Below are 23130 nucleotides of genomic sequence, written 5' to 3'. Positions count from 1 at the left end.
CCAAAGGCCCTGCGGGATTTGTCTGCGTTCCGCAGGGCCTGTAAGACCGAATTGTTTAAACAGGCTTTTGTGGTTTGATCGAAAAAGGGCTGCCACCGGACATCCTACAGAATGCTGGCGATCATAGTCAAGAAGTCACTCCGCCTATACTGGACTGAAATAGCACTATAGAATGGTTTTAAAGTTGATATATGTAAATTATGGTTTTATATGTTTTATTGGATTGATTGTTTTTATAATGTTGTGAGCCACCCTGAGTCCGCTTGCGGAGAGGGTGGGATATAAATGCGAAGTAATAAATAAATAAATAAATAAATAAATAAACAAACAAACAAGTTGCTGCACTTGAGGTAGGGGACCAGCTGCCTTATCAGCCGAAGGTGACAGAAGGTTGATCTGGCAGTGGCTGCCACCTGGGTCTCCATATTTAAGGATGGATCCAGCAGCACCCCTAAGTTCTTAACCTTGGGCGCCTTAAGGCCTTACATTTCCCATCTCCAGTTTTTTTAAACATACATTTAAAAATGCTTTGAAAGATATGCCTCCTTGTAAAGTTGGAAACGAACCCTGTGGCGCAGAGTGGTAAAAGCTGCAATACTGCAGTCGGAGCCCTCTGCTCACGTCCTGAGCTCAATCCCAGCAGAAGCTGGTTCAGGTAGCTGGCTCAAGGTTGACTCAGCCTTCCATCCTTCCAAGGTCGGTAAAATGAGTACCCAGCTTGCTGGGAGGAAAGTGTAGATGACTGAGGAAGGCAATGGCAAACCACCCCGTAAAAAGTCTGCCGTGAAAATGTTGTGAAAGCAACATCACCCCAGAGTCGAAAACGACTGGTGCTTGCACAGGGGACTACCTTTACCTTTTTAAAGTTGGAAAAGTCAAATGCTGTGAGTGCCTTATAACACTTCCTAAATTTGAGCATCTGATAATTGCACTATGGCATTTCTGGCATTGCAGAAATGTATCTTCACTGTTCACCCTAAACGGTCCAGGATCAGTGTATCTGCAGGACTGCCTCTCTCGGTACATCCCCCAAAGAGCACTGAGCTCAGCCAATGACAACCAACAAATGATCCCCAGCCCAAGAGCAATCCAGCTATCCTTGACCACGGCCTGGGTCTTTTTGTCCCTAGCTCCAACCTAGTGGAACTCACTGTCTAGTGAGATCAGGGCCCCGCAGGACTTGAAACAATTCCACAAGACCTGCAAGACAGAGATGTTCCATCAGATAAATGATCAGGAATAGCTATGGTTAAATGAACACCACCCCAGTTCTATAATACTGTCCCTCAGACATCCCTTCTGGATAGTATTGTAATTGTAAAACATTGATTTTATTGTGTACTATCATAGGTTAATTGTTATTGTTACTGTTATTATTGTAGAGTTATTTTTAACTATTTTATCATATTGTAACCCACCCTGAGCCCTGCAGTGTAGAGAAGGGTGAGATAGAAATCAAGAGTAATAAATAAATAATTTTCCTGGCCATTCTGATACAGGCTTTTCAAAGCGTATGTAAAGATTTGCATTGTTTAGATGGAGTTGTTCTCCTGCTAAAGAAGCTGGTTTGCAATTTGGAGGTGCTGTTAGAATGATCCATATCTCTAGAAGGAAGTTCAGATCCCAATGGTAGCATGTGGCACTTTTAACCAGATTAAGCTAGTGTGCTAGCTGCCATTTCCCTTGAGAGCCAAGATTTGGACACTGGTATTCAAGCTCTAACTGCATCCAGATTAGATTGCTGCAGTGCCCTGTACATGGTGCTGCCTTTAAAGACTGTCCAGAAACTTCAGTTGCTTCAAAATGCAAGATTGCTGGCAATAGCTGATTAAAGAGAACAAATCTCACCAGTGAAAGAACCTCACTGATAAACAATTAATTTCTGGGTACAGTTTAAAGCAATGGTTCTTGTCTTTAAAGTTTTAAGCAATGTGGGGTCAAGGTGTTTAGGTCTGCCTAGTCTGGTCTGAGCCTGTGTGAGATCTGTGGATGTGAGACATTGCTCCGTGTGCTTCTGCCTTCAGAGATGAGTGTGGAGGGGATTTCACTAGGGTCATTCCATAACAATTAATCTGGTATCAACTGAGTTGTCTGGCTCCAGGCTAAAAATCTCCCAATAAGGAAAAGATGAAAGATAGATGCTTTACCAGAAAGTAATTTTATTGATCTAATCAAAATGCAGAATACACTGAGGGGGGGGGGAGGGAACAACAGCATGACAGTGAGACTGAACTGTTCATTGGCAACACTACAGCAGCAATTTACATGTGACAATCCAATAAAAACAATTCACTTTGCACAAATATTCAGTTGTGTTACTTTAAGTTAAATACCCAATTAGAATTACTTTTAGTTCCATTATATCCCACTCACCAGGCTAATCCTAAGAAAACCTAGCATATAGAGAGGGGCTTTTGGAATGCAAAAGGGAAGGAGTGAGGATGCTATGGAGAGAACCATGTGTCAGTAAACAAAGATGGGAGAACTAAGAGAAGGGAGAAGATAGGAAGATGCAGGCCTGTAGCCAGAAAATGTTAGGTGGGGGAGCAGGGGAAAAAAATTTAGGTGGGTGGGCTGCAGGGCCCAAAATGACATCTGACTTTGAGAGCTATGAGCAGGACTTCGCTGTTCTCACTGTCGAGATCATGAACTGTATCTGGAAGGTACCCAAGTTGTGGTGGGGGGGATTACAAAAGAAATGGTGGCGCTTATCTCCCTCTCGAACACTGCTGCACTTGTTCAGAGCAGCTGTGAGTGGCGGTGAGCAAAGGGGGCAGATTGGATGCAATCCAATGGATGGGCCATACAGATGGAGAGGGTGTTGAATGGAGTGGCCTGCCCCCCACCCCCCGGACCTCACTGTAGCTACAGACCTGGGAAGATGTAGAGAGTGAATTCCAGGAAGGGAAGCAGAAGAAGGCAGAAACAAATATCGTACTCCATGTGTGCTTTAACAGACACTAAGACCGATTCCCCACTAGCCTTGTAGATGTCTCACACTCCTCTTCTCTGAGGGACTTCAGTTTGATTTTGCACAAGCTGCCGCGAGGCTGCAACTCGCTCTGCCTCTTTCCCGCGACAAGCAAGATCCTCTGAAAACCTTTTTCTGCTTGCCGCAGGAAAGAGGCAGAGCAAGTTGCAGCCCCACAGCAACTTGTGCAAAATCAGACAGAAGCACTGTGGAGAAGAGGAGTGTGAGACTGCTCCAAGGCTAGTGGGGAATTGGTGTAAATAACACATTTTCAATCCATGTTCAATGCACTTTTGCAACTGGATTTTACTGTGTGAAATGGCAAAATCCAATTCCAAATGGTCACTGGAGTGGATTGAAAGAGCATGAGTTAGCATGTGTGAAAGCGCCCCACCTGTCATGATGAGGAGGGCCCAGTGATTTCATGCCAGTGCTGCTGGAAGAAAATTCTGAGGCAGAACCACCTACAAAAATAGAACACTGGAGGTGACTTTATTGTGCATCTGAATTTACCTGATGTCTAAAGGAAGAAATCTGTTATTAGCTCATTTTGGTGTAGAATTAGGATCTGCAATAGTATTAGATCATAACTTTGGAGTCTAATCGTTCATTGGTGAACATAGGGCTAGGTTCTGTTTGGTGCAGCTTTGGATCTGGGACCCCACTGGTGCAAGTCTAGAGTCCAGACTGTGATAGGATAGTGCAACCGGGTGACCTATGGGTTGGGGCACCTGGAAAAGCATTTCTGGTAGTGTTTGATTGATTTGATAAGGGTAATCTTCTTGACACAGATCTGCAAATAGTTGTTAGAGATGAGCAAATGTCCTTTCCTGGATTTATGATTGTATAATCTGTAAACTGTGTTTATAGAAGAAAAAGCAAGAACTGTATTTATTAACCTGTAAATGTAAGTAGTTATTTATGGCCTCAAAGGTGTGAGGAGCTCTGAAGATTCAAAGCGGCTTCAATCAATACATTTTCTGGTGTATGGGAATGGTAGACTGTTTCTATTCTTTCATGTTTCTATTGCTTTCATCAAGAAACCATTTATGTGAAAAGAGATGTATTTCCTCACTTCTGACCAATGTTCCCTCTAAGCTGCAGAGTCTTGTGAGCAAAAATTCTACTTTGAGAGCTACTGGCATTAAAGTTGTGAGCTACTGCAATAAATTAGTGTGCTCTGGGGTTGCCCTTCCTAAGCTAAATTAGTGTGCTCTGGGGTTGCCCTTCCTAAGCTATGTGTAAGCTAGAGGCTAAAAATCTGTGAGCTAGCTCACGCTAACTCAGCTTAGAGGGAACACTGCTTCTGACATCTTATGGCCAAACATTTTTTAGGGGCTCAAATCCTGCATTCCTGGAATCTTAAAGTCAAGAGACTTTGTGAATGTTTTATCTCACATCTCTGGCTATGCAACCAAAGGATCTTAGAGGTGCATAGATTTCTTGACTTAGTATATAAGGGGCCTCTACATAGCAGCACATCATTAAAACAAAGTTGTAGCTAGATTGCAAAGACCAGGGTTCAAATCAAATCATCTAGACTACTGAATGACTTTGGACCAGTCATTCTCTTTCAGCATATACTCTATTTTGCATTGATGTGAGGAGGAAAATAGAACCATCCCCTCCAAATATGCCACCCTGAGCTCCTTTAAAGAAGAGCAGAATAAATGAATAATAAAATAAAAAGTTCAAATGTCTTAAATTATTTTTAAATACTGCTGGAAAAGAAAAGTTTTGCATCTTCACAAAAAGACATCTGAGAAGGAGCTTTGTGGACTTCCTCCTATTGTCTAGTATAGGAATGGGCACTAAACAAACACAAAGAGTATTGCAAATGTGATTCACGCAGTAGCTTTACTTTGATGAAACATCTATAGATATGGCACCCAGACTAGAATAATTTTTCTCTCATTTTTTGTAGAGTGGAGACGGTAATGAGCCTCCCTCTGATCTCTGCAGGGAGCTTTGGGCTGTCTTGTGACTACAAAGAAAACTTAACACGGATGATGACACCGGCCAGAAAAGTGAGCTACTTCTTGGTTGATTTCTGGAAAAATAACAGACTGCCATTCAAAACTGTCTCTTGGGAATCTGCTTATGTCTATAAGACAAATGAGATCTCTGAAGACTGCTTCTGGTAGGGAATTCTCCTTATATACCAGCTCTCTTCCATAAAACTTCCATTATTTTTAGAATGAAGATCTTTTCACACAAAAACAGGGGGAGGGGGGGTGGTTTCCTGGAAAAAAAGGTGCCAGAACTCTCAAGAGGGATCAAGGTAGGGTTGCCCCCTGCAGCCTCTGGTGGGGGACTCTTTGCACGGCGTGATGATGTCACCCGGAAGCGACATCATTCTGGCGACGTTCCTTGCCAGCTGCTTTAGGCATTTCTGGGAAAGCTCTATGGTTTTCCTGAATGCTCTAGCAATTTGGGAGGGAAAAACTCTATGGTACCTGTTGTACCATAGAGCTTTCCCTCCCAAATTGCTAGAGTCCAGGAAAACCATAGAGTTTTCCTGGAAGTGCCTAGAGTGGGCAGCGATGTCAGGAGAGGTTCCCCCTCCCAGCCCAATGTGGGCCGGTGGGTTGGGAACCTCTAGGGTGGGAGAACCCCTGCCCAGCCCTAGATCAAGGAGAAACACATGGGTGCTGCTCATGAACTTTTAAACATTTTTTGAGAGTATTGTTTCCACAAAGAGGTTCTAGAACTCCATTCCACCACGTTCCCCAGGACAAAAGCCCTGCATAAAAGACTGACAGCAACAACTGTGTAAAAGTCTAAGCCTTGCTTAGATTGTTTGTAAGCATAATTAATTTTAATGGAATTCCTACAGAAACAGTTCCCAATTTATTAAGTGCTTGTTCTCTAGCATGTATTTTTCTCTGGTGCAGGGTCACAGTTAGGGGTTCAACCAGACCAGAAGCTGGAAGAGGCAAGAATGGATGTTCTGTGCATTTTTGTTCCTAAATAACGATTTGGATTCCCAGCTTCAAGTAGTTGTTTGAAAATGCTATTTGCCCACTTCAGAAATATATGGGTTGCTTATATGTTTTCCTCAATGGAGCAAATAGTGGCCATGTTAAAGAACCATATGAAGTTAGGAAACCATATAAGGTGGGAAAGTGCTAAACCCTGCTTCCCCACCCTATGACCTCAGTAGGGCTTTTTTTTTTAGAAAAAGCTCAGCAGGAACTCATTTGCATATTAGGCCATACCCCTGATGTTACTAATGTCCCACACAGGCCAGGAATTCATTTGCATATTAGGCCACACCCCCTGATGCAAAGCCAGCTGGAACTAAGTGCTAAGCCCTGCTGGAACTAAGTGCTAAGCCCTGCTTCCCCACCCTATGACCTCAGTAGGGCTTTTTTTTTTAGAAAAAGCTCAGCAGGAACTCATTTGCATATTAGGCCATACCCCTGATGTTACTAATGTCCCACACAGGCCAGGAATTCATTTGCATATTAGGCCACACCCCCTGATGCAAAGCCAGCTGGAACTGCATTCCTGTGTGTTCCTGCTCAAAAAAGCCCTGGGATTGTTGTCCCTCTCAAGTTCCTGCCGTTTATCACAAAGTATATGCTGGATGTCAGGTCTTGTTATTTTGACTCTAAGATAAAACCAATGGGAGAAGCTGCCAAGAGTGTAACTCTCCTCAGCATATCAGAAGTTGAAGAAGAAATTGTGCTTTTGACTGACTGCTTGAGAGTGCCTATTTTCCCACTTTCATGTTGTTTGAAATAATAAGATTTTGAAAACCTCTGTAAGTTCATATGATGACAGAACCAACATTTTGTTTTCTAGAATTGTAATTGCAACCAAAGCAAGAGTGGAGAGTAGCATTTTAGTCAGGGTACAGAAATGTCTTGTTATAGTCCAGGGCTAATGTATATGTTTAAGGACACTGTCAGCCTCAGTTCTCTTTTCCTGTCTTTAAGAAGAAATTCTGTTAGACTCATTTTAAGGATGTTTATTCAGACTATTAGGTATTAAAATGCATGTCTGTCAGTGCAATAAATATGCATTTTTATTTGTTTTGTATGATCCACACACCCCTCATCAGGACTCAAGAGGGAAATATCACATATCCTATTGGATATGTTGTCTTTTATATCTGGGAAAATTTGAAGTTTCTCACATGTTCATTTTGTGTTTTGATTGCTGCATGGAAATAGGGTTGTGCAGATGACAGCAATTGGATGCTGTCTCTGACAAGCTTTGTGACAGTTCACACTGTGATTTTTTAAAATTGGAAACATATTTTATTTACCATTTATTTACCATCATTGTTCATCCCCAGTGTTGGACTCTTCACTAGGCCTGATTTCTATTTTAAAAGTTGCAACTATCCAGAGGTAAGAGGGAAAACAGAATGGTGGTTGAGTTTTTTTGGCTCCAGGGCTCCTGTGCCTTTACAAGCTGCCTGACATGCAGAAATGTAGCAAGAGATGTTTAGCTGAACAGAAGCACAGAACCCTACTAGACAAACAAACAAGGAAAAATAGTGGCAGTGGTACTGACATAGGTCAGGGAAGGGACCAGTGTCTTGAGCAGTGAAAAGTGGGCTCAGACTTTTCCTTGTGTCCTCTCCCGATATATTATGCTGACTTTTGACCAAATTGTGTTTATCATGTAGCCAACATAAATTGTCCCAGCATGGCAAATAGCCGCTTCCCAGGGTTGATTTGTGTCAGAAAAATGGTGTGTAAGGGAAGGTTTAAATTCCTTCTCATTGTGTGCTGTGGTCCCAGCCTAATTCAGACCCTTGCACACTTGGGAATTGAATTCCAAGCATTGGACTTGCAGTGCACACTTCATCAAAAGTTCTTGTAGTGGACATAGGGAGGACATGAGGAAAATGTAATGCATAGTTAGGCTCTGCATAGAAAAGGGAGGAAGGAGAAAAGGGGTGTGACTGGAGACTGTTCATATAAACAGTCCCCATCTAGCATGCCTCCATGCCAAGGACTAGGACCAGACCACCATAATAATGAAACATTTCCCAAACACTTATTACTAATCTTAGTTCAGATACTGGATCATCAAACCTGTTCATATCCTGAAAGGGCATGGTGGGGGTATTGCTGTAGTATTGCTTTAGTTTTAAAATATAGTGTAGGAAGGAGGGGGGAGGGAAAGTTGAGCTCCTCTCTCTTGTTCATTTCACTTCATGTAAAAATAGACCTCCCACTTCATATATGAGTAAGCAGATACATTTTAAAAAGTATGTCTATTCATCATGCCCTGTTTGACAGTTTGTACATTTCAGTGTGTTAATAGCATCTGTGTCAATTTGTCAGAAGTGTTTTCCTGTTTGGAGGCGCATGGATCTTTGCTTCAGGGAGGTTATGAGGCCAGTGTTGAGCCAGCATTCCAATCTCCCATAGCCTAATATTCTTTTCAACTGTGTGCTGCTATGGAAAAGATGATATGCACATGTACATCCTATCCTAATTTCAGGTATCTGAATGCCCTGGAAGCTGGAGTTACATACTTCTCTGAAAAAATAAAAGACAGGGAGATCATAAGGACCCCAGAAAAGCTAATAAGTGTACTGAAGGATCCATCTCGAAAAAGCAATGGTAAGGAAAGATGGGAAATTCTTTGACCATTGGTTTCATTTTCTGTGTATTACATTGTTTCTGGATCTCAGAGGTAAATGTTATTCTTAAGAGAGGGGAAAGGTGGATTATTTTCAGAGAATCCTGGCCTTCTTTTTAAACCGAAAAGCCGGGGCAGATTGGCCATTGAGGTGATGAGGGAAAACCCTGGCTCCAAGCAAGTGGTGGTCCTCATAGCTACCATTGTTCACGGTGGCTCCCCTGTCCTGCAATGAGGTAGGGTAGCTGGCTTGTTCACCACAGCAGTGAGGAAGCTGTAATTTGCTCTTTCTCTCTTCCATTGGGGTGAGCAGGGCGGGGGTCCTTTCAGAGAATCCTGGCCTTCTTTTTAAACCGAAAAGCCGGGGCAGATTGGCCATTGAGGTGATGAAGGAAAACCCTGGCTCCATGCAAGTGGTGGTCCTCATAGCTACCATTGCTCATGGCCTTTTCAGCTGCTGCAAGTGCTGCATGTAAGGTGGGCAAGCTGCCCCCATTATAACCAAGCCACCTGTCCCTGTATGGGGTGGGTGACCTGCAGTGGTGGCAAGTGAACCATTTGACCCAGCCTCATGTGCGGCACCATGATTAGTGAGCCAGCTGACCTGGCCCCTTGCTGGGCATGTGAGCTGCAGACGCAACAGCTTCCCCACCCTACATGATGAGGCCTATGTAACTGGATTGTTCACGGTGGCTCCCCTGTCCTGCAATGAGGTAGGGTAGCTGGCTTGTTCACCACAGCAGTGAGGAAGCTGTAATTTGCTTTCTCTCTTCCATTGGGGTGAGCAGGGCGGGGGTCCTTTCCAGGGCTGATTTTGCTTCCCAGTCCACCCCAGATTATGGGCCCTACAGTCAGGGTTGTCAGCTCTCAGGCGGGATGAAGATACACAATAGGCTACATAGAGGAATGAAGTTGCAACCAAATAAATCAAAACCACTCTGTGAAAAATGTATTTACAAAATGTGATTCATACAAGAAAAAATGTGCATTTCAGCAACCTCATCATTTTACATACCGCATGTGCATATTTACACACACACACACACACACACACACATATATATATATCAGTCCAAATCATAAATAAATCCAAGCCAAGAATCCAAAAAGAGCTCAAATGGACCGCTAGCAGATGGAGGCAGCAGTGTTCCAATTTTGTGCATAAATTTGTGAAAGATTTGAATATTGTGAAATTTTCTACACATATACCGCAAGGTTTGCAAGACGCTCCCTGGAGGAAGGACCTGGTCGTCCAAAATGGGCTTTACTCTGCTAACGGTCCGTTGGAGCTCTTTTTGGATTCATGACTTGGATTTATTTATGATTTGGACTGATATATATGTGTGTGTGCGCATAAATATGCACATGTGGTATGTACAATGATGAGATTGCTGAAATGCACTTTTTTTCTTGTATGAATCACATTTTGTAAATATATTTTTCACAGAGTGGTTTTGATTTATTTGGCTGCAGCTCTCAGGCGGGGCCTGGAGATCTCCCACTTTTACAACTGATCTCCAGCTGGGCAGAGATCAGCTCCCCTGGAGAAAATGGCTGCTTGGAATGGCATACTCTATGGCACTGTACCATGCTGAGGCCTCTCCCCTCCCAAAACTCTGCCCTCTCACAGGTCCACCACCAGTCTCCAGGTATTTTCCAACACAGACCTGGCAACCCTATCTACAACTCAGGATTAGAAAATAAACTTCAAAATTGGCAACATTTTGGAATAAGCTAAATTTGCACAAAAGAGCACTTTGTAGTCTGGAGCTTTAGGGTATCCCCACAGGGATTTTTCTCTGCATGGAGGTCAGGAAACCATTTATTTAAAAGGAATGTCTATACAAGGTCATGGTTATTTGGATCATGACTTGTGAGCTTCCCAGGGATTTCCCTTTTAAACCAGATCAAAAATAAACCCTCTATGTTCTGGAACTGTAGGGTGGCTGTGGGTGGAGTCTACATTTGAATACTTCAACCACAGCTAGTACAGAGAGGGGATGGAGCCAAGCTCTGCTTTCAAAATGCCATTGAATAGCTCAGTGCTGCATACTCTGCCCCTACCCTTTTAGCTCTTTAAAGGGCACATTCTCTGGTCCAGATCAACCATGCTGTATTCTTACAGCATGCCTGGCCTAAGAGAAATTGAGAGGAAAAGAGGGGACTTACTAATTGCAGGGGGACTGGTATAATCACTGTTGCACTGCACTTTTGCACATCTGCAGAAGACCAAAGAGGGAGAACAGGGATGAGAGAAGCAGTAGCAAGTTGAATGAGAACAGATGTGTGAGGACCAAGTTCTCACCCCATCTCATCCCACTTGTTTCTGCTGCCATAGTGGGATGCATTTTTAAAAATCCTTTCTGTACATGCAGCCCATATGGTCCAACTTGTGATCCTGAGCTGTATCTTCTATTCGATTTTTCTGTTATCACAAGTGCCTTTACCAGCGTGGCTCTGCTTTAATATTGTCTCTGCTCTTCTAAATTGCAGTGATCATCATGTGTGGTACCCTAAAGGACATTGAAAAAAACTTAGAGAATGGAGAGGTGGATGAGGACATAGTTATTATTCTGGTAGATCTTCACAGGTAAAACAAAGCAGAAACAAATCAAAATAATAAAAAGAGAAATTCATATCCCTTGCAAGTTTTTCCTAATCCAGAGCTAAAGATATTTTTTTAATTTTTAAACACCCAAAAAAAATCCTGTGCCAAGACACCCAAAAGTTTGTACCCTATATAAATTATGCAAATCAAGCCAATTAGTATATATTTGCACTTTAGTAACTGGTTCATTTCATCTAGAAATAGAGAGGGACAGGCAGCAATGCAGATCACTGAAGCTTCACTCTTGCTCCCCCAGCCCCTAGCCTATTGGCTGCTGAGATATTGCTTCACACTTTCACATATATGGTTGTGGCCTTCAGGGCCAGGATCTTGCTTGCAAAGCAAGAACAAAAATCCACGCACAGCCCCTACATCCAAAACACAGATACACACAAAAGTGAAGCTCCCCCCTCCTCCCCGCAGCCTGGTTGGAACCCTGTCTCTCCCCCCCCACCCTGTCTCTTTCCCTCCCTTCCCACCAGACTGAGGCCTCCCCCCTCCCCCATGGCAGTGCTGGCCATGAGTAGCCCATGAAGAGCCTAACTGCCACCATGCTTTTAAAAGGGACATGGGGGGGGGAGGAAAGTTCCATCCCCCCCCCGCCCCCAGTCTCTTTAAAAAGCACGTGGCGCCAGTACTACATTTAGAGGAGCATTTGGGAGGGGGAAGGGAACCACGTGGGTGAAAGGGCTGGAGGCTCTATCTCTCCCTCCCCTTCTTGGACTGAGGCCTTCCCTGCATCCCTGAAGGCAGCGAGCAGCCCATTAAGAGCCTCGTTGCCATGTTTTTTTAAAAAAAATACACGAGGGAGAGAAAGGGAACCCCTCGCTCTCCTGACTCAGGAGACGGCTCCAGCCAGACCACGTGGTTCCCTTTTCTCTGATGCCTCTTTAAACAGCACAGCCAAGCGGGAAGGTGGCCAGAGGGGAGATGGAGCAAGGCCGTTGGGTGGGTGGGGCCACCAACTCCTCCAAGCAGCTGCACTGGGAGAAAAATCCGTGCGCTGGACTCTGAGAATTTGTGCGCTGGTGCAGTCCAGCACACACTAAAGGGAAGCTTGGTTAGTTGTACTGCTTTTTCTGGAAATTAATCTTTGGCACTGATAGATCTAAAAGAGGGAAGAGAACTGCCAAAAACCAAACCTTTGCACCTTTAGGATCACTTTTCTCAGACGAGCCTCTGGCCAATATTTGATGACACACATTCCATGCTATTGTAGGACCTATTTTGATTCTATTTGCAAACCAGTGAAAGTCTAGAGGAGTGACCCTGTAAGATGTTGAGAAAGAAGTTTGCCTGCCATTACCTTGTCCAAAGTACCATAATAGTTCTTCAAGGGAGGAGGGGTCCATGCCTAACACAACTCTGTAGGATTTTCTAGGCAAGAGGCTTTCTGAGGTGGTTTGTCCATAGCCTGCCTCCCTGCTTAGCTTCTGAAATTTGATGAGATCAAAATATTCTGGGGCTATCCAGGGCCGATTCTACACTGGGCAAAAGACCCAGTAATACTACCCTTTCAGATGGTTCAATCCACACTGAAAACTGGCCTCACGACTGTCTTGCTCCGGAGTTTTCACTACCATATACACTTGAAATCCTGGAACAGGAGTGAAGCTGCATTAGCCTCGGTGTTGCTGCTTACTTTCCAAGACCAGAGATCCAGCGGATTTTTAGTGGATTTTATTCTTTCTGTAGCTTTTCTTCATTACCACCAGCAGGTGGCGTTTTCTGCAGCAATCCTCATTGGTTGATCCTATGTGACGTCCTATGTTATCTGATCGGACTACCAGGTAACAAAGGGGCCGAGGGGGTGGCTAAAGGAGAGGAAAACTCCTGCTGTGAGAGCTGTTAAACATATCAATGGATGGCCAAATTGACACCTAGGCGACAGGTCTACACAAAAAAGCTATTTGGCTTTCAGGTGAAGATGCATTTTTTTCTTCTGGCACCATCCGAAGGACAAAGGTTTAGGCAGTCTGTGCGCTTGAAATGAAATTGAGAAGGCAATCCGTTTATCAGTTCTGCTACCCAAGAATCATGAAGGAAGAATGGTCTCTGAGCCTATGCAGAGTTCCACACTCATGGTATAAGGCATTCCTTTTAGCAAGTACTAGCTCAAGCACTCCCACATGAGGAAGCCCCAGTCCTTTTCCCCAGAAATGTTCTGTCCTTAGCTCATCCCATTTGGGGAACTTGAAAGCCATAATTCTGGGGAACTTCAGAGAATGGCATTCCCACATGAGCAGGCTTTGTCTGTGAGCCTCCCCTCCCCCCAAGTGAAATCTAACTTTAAAACCTAAATGTCTCCTAGAATAGAAAAACCTTGTTTTGTAAGGTTAACAGGTAACAGAGGCATCTTTTCCCTCAAGTAAATACAGAAAAAGAGAAATAACATTAGACAAGGGCAGTTCTCCAGCCAAGAGCTGGAGATCCCCTGGAATCCCAGCAAGGTTTCCAGCCTTTAGTTTTTTCTGCAGGGTGAAGGGAGTTTGATGTAATATCTTTATTTTAACCCTTTAAAATGGCAGAATCAAGAACCTGAGAAAAAGAGGTTGAAAAAGGTTTTGTTAATTCAAAACATTCAGGGCAAATGGTTAGGAAATGACCATTTCAACTTTCAAATTGGCTGAATGTAAATCTTTGAAACTCCCAAGCTCATCTTTCTCTGCCACTTATAAAATCAGAAAATATTCATTGCCTCAGCTCTATGAATTTTACAGTGGTATAGCCTCTGAGCTTGTATGGAGTGCCTAAAGACTAGCCCAAATAGAGCTGGCTAAAGTATTGCAAATGCTCAGCACTCGTGCTCCTCCTCCATCAGGAAGAAATGCTAATCATCCCCCCTCTTGCTCACAAAAGCCCACAGTCGATCTCGGTAGGCTAGATATATGTTTTATTTAAGGGCCAAGTATTAACCTGGGTGCACCTCCTAATTTAAGGTTTGAATAGCTAAGCTAATAGTACTGGGCCAAAGGCTACTTTCTTCAGCACGACCGATGTGAAGGTGACTGACATATTTGTTCATCATGCAGTGTCCCTGAAGGGTCTGGGTAAAAGTCGGATCTACATGGATCTTCATGAATTCATATGATTTCTACATTGAAATGAAATCAAACCACTTTAATTCTATACATCCTGTCTTAGACTATAGGCAGGACCACAGAAATCATGCCTCCACGAATTCGTGGCGCCTCAGCAGTGCAAAAACTGAGTTGCAAAGCACGAATCCTCATGAATTCATATGATTTTTATGGTGAAATGAAATCAAACCACCATCATGTTGTAGATCCTCTCTTAGACTATAGGCAGCACCAGAAAAATCATGCCTCCACGAATTTGTGGCACCACAGCACTGAAAAAACATGTTTCTAAACCACGGATCCTCATGGATCCTCATGTTTTTTGCTTTGGGCCACTCCAAGATTACCAGCCAATCACATATCCTGTCCATGGGAAGAGTTTGCACCACAGAAATCATGGATCCACGGCTTCATGGCAGTGCCAGGGACCAAAAACTTGATTTTGGACCATGGATCCTCATGGATCCACATGATTTCTGCTTCGGATCCCCCCAAGCCCTCCATCCAGTCACTTATTACGTCCATGGGCAGAGTTTGCACCACAGAAATCGTGGATCCACAGCTTCGTGGCAGCGCCAGGGATCAAAAACTTGCTTTTGGACCACGGATCCTCATGGATCCACGTGATTTCTGCTTCAGATCCCCCCAAGCCCTCCATCCAGTCACTTATCATGTCCGTGGGTAGAGTTTCCACCACAGAAATCGTGGATCCACGGCTTCGTGGCAGCACCAGGGATCAAAAACTTGCTTTTGGACCATGGATCCTCATGGATCCACGTGATTTTTGCTTTGGATCCCCCCAAGCCCTCCATCCAGCCACATATCATGTCCATGGGCAGAGTTTAAAGCACAGAAATCATGGATCCACGGCTTCATGGCAGCCCCCAGGATCAAAAACTTGGTTTTGGACCACGGATCCTCATGGATCCACATGATTTTTGCTTTGAATCCCTCCAAGCTCACCATCCAGTAACATATCCTGTCCATGGGCAGAGTTTGCGCCCCAGAAATCGTGGATCCACAGCTTCATGGCAGCACCATGGAACAAAAACTTGATTTTGGACCACGGATCCACATGGATCCACATGATTTTTGCCTTGGATCCCCCCAAGCTCACTATCCATCACATATCATGTCCATGGGTAGAGCTTGCACCACAGAAATCATAGATACACAGCTTCATGGCAGTGCCAGAGACCAAAAACTTGATATTGGACCACGGATCCTCATGAATTTTGCCTCGGATCCCCCCAACCTCACCATCCAATCGCATATCATGTCCATGGGCAGAGCTTCCACCACAAAAATCATGGATCCACGGCTTCATGGCAGCACCATGGAAGAAGAAATTGGTTTTGCACCATGAATCCTCATGAGTTTACACCCCAGAAATCATGGATCCTGGGCATCGTGGCAACATCATGGAGCGAAAACATGGCTTTGAAGCACATATCCTCATGGATCCTCACGATATCTGCATTGGATCATGAACTGCATTGGAACTTGATTTTGGACCACGGATCCACATGGATCCACATGATTTTTGCCTTGGATCCCCCCAAGCTCACTATCCATCACATATCATGTCCATGGGTAGAGCTTGCACCACAGAAATCATACATACACAGCTTCATGGCAGTGCCAGAGACCAAAAACTTGATATTGGACCACGGATCCACATGATTTTTGCCTTGGATACCCCCAAGCTCACTATCCATCACATATCATGTCCATGGAAAGAGCTTGCACCACAGATATAACGGATCCATGGCTTCGTGGCAGCACCATGGATCCAAAACATGTTTTTGAGGCATGGATCCTCATGGTTCCTCTTATGAGAAGATAGGAGTCTTGGAAAACAATTTCACAGTAGACCTTTATTCCTGGTTTAGCGGTGTCCCCAAACTGACATTCTACACCAGGGGTGGCCAACGGTAGCTCTCCAGATGTTTTTTGCCTACAACTCCCTTAAGCCCCAGCCAGCCACACCCCACATTCCACATGTATATGGGAGGACTCGAGGATGGGTTCTCCTTTTGTATCTCATTCCATTAGTCTCCAAAACTACCTTTGTTTGCTGGCTTCGTATATGTATCACTTTTCTCCCCAATGAAAGCAAAGGGGCTGACATCATTCTCCTGTCCTCCACTTTTATGCTCACAGAAACCCTGCAAGGTGGGTTAGGCAGAGAGTGCATGACTGTCCTGAGGTCACACAGCAAGCTTCCATGGCAGTCAGGATTTGAACCTAGGTTTACTAGATCCTAATGTAATATTCCAACCACTACAACATACTGGCTTTGCATGACCTGGTGAGCCAAGAGTACAGCATGTAGAACAAGGGTGTACGACTTCCCTAAGCCTTTCTGCATCTTTGGAATCATGACACAGCATGGTGGCTGCAACCAATAAAGCAGAAATCACGTGGATCCATAAGGATCCGTGGTCCAAAAGCAATGAGAGCAATGAGAGCAATGCCTTGTGGATAAAGTGAATCAATACAGTCCTCGTGTTCATCACACCCAGACAGTGTGGATTGTTCGAGGATACTCCGGATTTATATAAGCCAGCTTCAGTCCACAGAAAAGCTGGCTTAAAGATCAATGCAGAATCGGAGGTCAGGGCTAGGCTGAGCGTACTGTGACTGGCTTATGGTCACCCAGCAAGCTTCCATGGCACAAATGGGAATTCAAACCTGGCTTTCCCAAATCCTAGTACAACACTTAGTCCCAAATCCTAGTCCTAGTACAGCACTACACCATGCTGGCTCTCATGATGGACTAGCTTGTTGGAGCTGGAATATTTTTTACTGGCATGAATATATATACAAAGTTACATATAAGAAACGTTTCACTGTTTGCATTTCTTTTCTAGCCAGTAAATACAAGGTTTGGGTCCAGTGGCACCTGCAAGACCAAACTTTGTCCTGATGCTTCAGACCAACATGGCTACACACCTGAATCTATTTTCTGGCCATTATTATTATTCATTTTATTTCATGATTATTAATGAAAATAATCTTGTCATACAGAGGAAGGGCCCTGACCTGGATAGTCCCAGCCTAGCCTGATCTCATCAGATCTCAGAAGCAGAGCAGACATGAAGGCAGGCAATGGCAAACCACCTTTGAAAGTCTCTTGCCTTGAAAACCCTATGGTGTGACCGGACAGAAAAAAAGGAAAGGAAAGGAAAGGAAAGGAAAGGAAAGGAAAGGAAAGGAAAGGAAAGGAAAGGAAAGGAAAGGAAAGGAAAGGAAAGGAAAGGAAAGGAAAGGAAAGGAAAGGAAAGGAAAAAAAGGAGGGGGGCATCAAAAATTATCCACCCTGGGCACCAAATAGGCTACGTAACCACTGGTTCTTTTCTTGATCCTCATCCGTTTTTAGTATTTTGGGAAATGAGCAACGAGTATGCCTGCTCCAAATTATTTAATTTCCTATGCATTAGGTTTTTCAAAAGTTTTTTGCTATTCAGCTGAGATTTCATTGTTAACAAAGTGCAATCTTAATATGTAATGAAATGTCAGAATTAGAAGACTAGGAACTGGTGCAGACTTTTAAAACTGTATGTTGTTCTGCTCTCTGTACCATTAGTTCACACAGGAATCTAGCTAGCTTGTATTTACAATGGTTTTTGAGGATCTTTATGATAAAAATAATGTGAAAATCTCTGAGATCAAATTATAGTAATATTTATGTAGACCCTAAAAACTGTGACCTGGATAGCCCAGGCTAGCCCAATCTTGCCAGGTTTTGTAAATTAACATTTTATTGCCTTTATAAGTTATACAGGTATACATCATATAAACATATAGCAAAGTATATCATACATGTACTTTAGAGTGACAGGTGTAGGGCATAGATATAAAGTCAATACATCTCGTGTCACCATATTACTCTAGTATATAGTTGGAAAATACTTAATGTGATGAATTTACCAGAGACACAGATCATCTATTTGCTGAGGAATTTCTTATTGCTTAATCAAATAATCTAGAACAGGAAACCATATTGAGACAAAGTTAGAGGTTGATTTTTTTTCCAAAGTGCTTAATATTAGCAGTAAGTTTTGCCGTTAGGTAAAATTCCCATAATTTCTTATGTCAAAGAGACAGTGGGAGTTGCGGTGATCTTCCAAACTTTTGCCATAACTGATTTGACAGCTGAAAGAAGAAAAGAAACCCTTTCTATTGTCAAAGGAGGGTATCATTTTGAGCTCCACCTATTTAGAAGAAGATTCTCTGGGGTTATCTTGTCAGAATCTGGAAGCTAAGCAGGGCTGATCCTGGCTCATATAGGGATGGGAGACCTCTGAAGAATACTAGGGTTGTGATGCAGAGGCAGGCAATGGCAAACCACCTCTGAAGATCTCTTACCCTCAAAACCCTACCAGATCAGATGTGACTTGCCAGCACTGTCTACCACAAAATTTCAAAAAGTTTCAGATATATTTTGAAGTATTCTGTACAACAAACCTGCAAATTGACAGTATTACAAACGGGGTTAAGGTTGAAAGATATTAACTTGCTAACTTCTTTCATGGCTGAAGGATGGATTCAAATAAAGAGCTGAGGTAATGAAACTAGTACAAGAAGTTTTTAAAATTCATGTCTGACACAGCTTCTACAATCAACAATATCAAGTGGTAAAGCTTTCCCTAGACTGCTACTTCAGACAGCTGTTGGTAACAAGACAAGAGTGCACCGCCTGCTGTTTGAAGAGATCAAGTTTGAATTCAGATAAACTTCAGTAGTGACTGATGCAGTGACTACATGGCCACAAAATATGGCTTAGCAGGAGCAGCTGTTTTATAACATGACTGTAGTGTTACATTTCTATTAAGCAAAGTATGGTTGCTACCATAGGGAAGATGTGAGTTCTAGGAAGCAAAGTAATCCCAGTGAGAAGAGACCCATGATATAAAACCCACCAGCATATTCTGATTGTACTATCATACCTGCTAATCAAGTCAGGAAGGTATCACTCTCTTGGCTGTATAACTTTTTGTTTCTGTTGTCCTTACTCCTCTTGCCCTGTGGGACATTTGTGCTTTCCTTCACAGTAACAAGTACTTTGAAAATAGCTCTTCATCTTTAACTATGCGGAATGTTCTTGTCCTAACACTGGCACCATTGAACACTACCTTGGCTCCTGTGGATCCCACTGATGCCTACTTGGTAACTTGATTTTATAGTTTTTCCTTCATTCATGTTCTCACAGCCCTGCCACAGCTACAAGAATAATTTCAGATTGTACTTGTTCGACAGGGTGGACCTATATGAAAAAAAAGCAAAAGAAAATTTCTGTGGAAAACCCATACCTTTGTGATGTGATTTAACTGGATATGCTCGTGATTTTCCCACCCTGCAATGTTTATAAAAGTATACTTAGACAGTGTAGAATGGGGGCTTACCACCCCTATGCCCCTCACTTTCTTAGCCAGTTGAGTACATGAGGCTGACAGATCTTCTAATACATTACAAATCCCAGCTACTAAATGGTTAAATTACCTAAAATGTATTTTTATAAGCAAAGCACTACCTTTAAATCAGGGGTGGGGAACCCTTTTTCTGCCAAGAGCCATATGGATATTTATAACATCATTCGCAGGCCATTAAAATTTATCAACTTAAAAAACAGTGCTCAGGCCAGCAAAATTAATGCAAATAATTGTTTTTCTATTTGAAGTCATGTGGGGAGAGCCTAATCTGGCCCACACACAAACGACCCGCCGCCCTAGGCAAATGCATAGGTCCAGGGCTTTTTTGTAGAAAAAGCCCAGCAGGAACTCAATAACATATTAGACCACATCCCCCAATATTAGCAATTAGGTCACACACTCATTAGCATATTAGGTCACACCATCTGGGATAATCAAGTGCAAACTGAACTGTGACAGTAACTTTTCCAGGCCCTGCAGCAATTCTGGCCGGCCAGCCAGGCCCCAGGGAGGCTGCTGCACAGTACATCTGGGCCCTGTGATTCCTGCCTGGCCCTGGGGAGGCTGCTGCACAGCACAGCTGGGCCCCATGATACTCGCTGGCCAGCCAGGCCCCAGGGAGGCTGCCACATTGCTCGGTTTGTCCCAGCAATCCCCGAGGGCCACACCAAGTGACCTTGAGGCCGTATATGGCCCTCGGGACAGAGGTTCTCCACCCCTGCTTTAAATTAACAGACAAAGGTCATAAAGTGAAAGTAAAATATGTGTGTAATGCCAATCTACGCTGTAAATTCTCACCAGTTCCCATTTTATATTCTCCCTTTATTTCTTAAGTGGTTATCTGTTTTGATTTTCTGCAAGGAAAGAAATGGACACTGTGGAATTAATTTCAACATTTCACTTGTTTGAGATTTTTCAAATGAGCATGAGCAGGGCTTTTTTTGTAGAAAACACCCAGCAGGAGCTCATTTGCATATTAGGCCACACCCCTAAGGTCACCATTGTTTCACTTAGAGTTTTGGTAGGAAAAGCCCAGCAGGGATCCATTTGCATATTAGGCCACACCCCCTGTTCCCAAGCCAGCTGGAACTGCGTTCCTGTGTGTTCCTGCTCAAAAAAAGCCCTGAGCATGAGTGTTGGGAGATAATTTTGGAATGCATAGGCAAGAAGTCTCACAATGTATCTTTCTGTTCAGCCATTCTGCACCAGCAATGTGTATTGTTCAAAAATGCCCCACATCAAATGGATTTAAATGAAGCAGTACAATTAAATATAGATTGCTGATGGAGCTCAGAATTCAGATGCTTGGGAGGCCCTCTTAAGCACAGTTGCTTAGCCACAAGCTGCTCTGCTCCAGCATGCAGGTGATGGAAATAGATATGTGAACATCTACTTCGTTAAGAACCTTTTTTGTTTAGAATTTTTAATTGCCCTCCTCCAGGAAAGATATCAAGTACAATATTTTGCTGCCATTTGTAGAAGCAAGGAAGGTAAATTCTCCATGCCTTCAGTCAATTCCCTGCTTTCCTCATCTTTTGCAGCTCAGTGATGACTACCTTGTTGGTTATATTGATGCTATTTTACTCTTTGGGCATGCCTTAAAGAAACTTCTTCTCACACAAAGGGACTTTTCTGCTCGAGATTTCATCGAACACTTCCGGAATGTCACATTTCCAGGTAATCAAATATTCTTTTCTATTATCCATTGAAAGAATGGATAATGGACTTTTCACCCCATTAGAATGAAACATTCAAACTTACAGTGTCTTAAAATGTGAATTACCCTTAAAAATATTTATTTTTAAAAATGTATGCCACCTTTGCAATCTGGGGTCCCCAGGATAATCAAAATACAGATTAAAAATATTTAAGCCAATTAAATAAAACATATAAACAGATAAAGACAGAGACACACAGAGGGCCAGTGAGAATGAATTAAGGACAATCAGACAAAAAAAAGGTCTTCACCCACTGGCAGAAGACAATCATAGCAGAAGACAGACAAATCTCCTTAGGAAGGGAGTTCCACCAAGAGTTTTGGTGCCACAACCAAGAAGCCCCATCTAGCCTGGGATGGCAGGATCACTTGAAGCAGTGCTTGACTAGAGCTGTCAAGTAGTTTCATATGGCAGTAGCTGATTTTTAAGGTATTCTGGTTTGAAGTCATGTAGGGCTTGAAATGTCAATGAATTGAGCCTGAAAACAAATTGAGAGCCAATGTAGGGGAAGAAAGACTGGAGCAATATGGTCCCTATGACCTACTCTATTTAACATTCTGGCTGTAGCATTCTGTACCAACTCTAGCTTCTGGACACTCTTCAGAGGCAGCTCCATGTACAGCACATTGCAGTAGTGTAATCTAGCTGTTACCAGGATATGCACCATGGTGGCAACATCTCTTCTGCCCAGGAAGAGCTGCATCTGCCTCACCAGCTGAATGTTGTGATAGGCACCCCTGGCCATTGCTATGATCTGTTTATGAAACAGGTGGTCCAGGTTCACCCCGAAGCTATAAACCCACTCCTTTAGGGGAAGTGCAGTTCCATCTAGAACAGGACAGTTCCTGGGTGATTTTGTTGGGATTAAATTTCATCCATCCCAAAATTGCATCTAGGAACTAGTTCACAGTTTCCATAGCCTTCCTGGGATCTGGTGGAAGCGCATCATAGAGCTGAGTATCATCCATATATTGATAGCAACGCAGCTCAGATCTTTGGATGACCTCTTCCAGTAGCTTTGTATATTTTGAAAAGTGTGAAAGAGAAGATGGAACCTTGCTGGACCCTGTAGACCAGAGACCAAGAGGCCAAACAGCAGCCCTCCAGCACCACACTCTAAAACCTGCAATCAATGTAGGGCTAAAACCACTTCAGACCAGTGCCTCCCAGTTCCAACCTGAAAGTTGTCCAGAAGAATATCATGATAATTAGTATCAAAGAATTTCAGGAGAATCTACAGGTTCCGTCTTGCAATCCTGCCTCCTCCAAAGTTGGAACTGATTGGTCAGGATACAAAAGTATAGGTATGCTATATTTTCACATCTTGAATACAAGGTGAGATGGAAGGTAGCCCCAAGAAACTGTGCCTTTCCTCATTATTTGTTCTTATTTAATTTTATTTTCAGGGAAAATGACCAGGCTGTTATTAGTAAAAGTTTCTGTTTTTCTACAGGTATTCTGGGTCCTGTAATCCTTGATGACTCAGGGGATATTGATGTCAATTTCACGCTTATGTATACTTCTGTGGATAATTATGAAGTAAGCATAGTCATAAGGAAGCTGTTCTATGAGGAGACATATTGGGGTGGGGTAGAGCAGCATTTAAATTAATACATGAGAGCAGCAGAAAATGTCTATGCTGAAATGCAGCAAGAAGATAACAGTCAAAAGTGGATCTGTAAACAATAAAAATATCTTTAACACAGGGCGGGAT

General features: G+C 43.2%; 1 protein-coding gene across 2 annotated transcripts in view; it reads left to right on the top strand.

Moving 5' to 3' along the window:
- Positions 1-23130, top strand: part of GUCY2C (guanylate cyclase 2C) — a 136540-nt gene that overhangs the window by 4868 nt on the left and 108542 nt on the right. For both annotated transcript variants that reach the window (XM_060245314.1, XM_060245313.1), the window contains exons 3-8: positions 4896-5111; positions 8435-8556; positions 11069-11165; positions 19321-19435; positions 21240-21375; positions 22870-22955. In XM_060245314.1, the coding sequence (XP_060101297.1) occupies positions 4896-5111; positions 8435-8556; positions 11069-11165; positions 19321-19435; positions 21240-21375; positions 22870-22955 (772 nt within the window). The remainder of the gene's footprint in view (positions 1-4895; positions 5112-8434; positions 8557-11068; positions 11166-19320; positions 19436-21239; positions 21376-22869; positions 22956-23130) is intronic.

This window comes from Heteronotia binoei, chromosome 8, assembly GCF_032191835.1.
Source record: "Heteronotia binoei isolate CCM8104 ecotype False Entrance Well chromosome 8, APGP_CSIRO_Hbin_v1, whole genome shotgun sequence".
NCBI classification, from domain to species: Eukaryota; Metazoa; Chordata; class Lepidosauria; order Squamata; family Gekkonidae; genus Heteronotia; species Heteronotia binoei.
The sequence above is the reverse complement of the archived record's forward strand: the minus strand, read 5'-3'. Positions and strand labels throughout refer to the sequence as shown.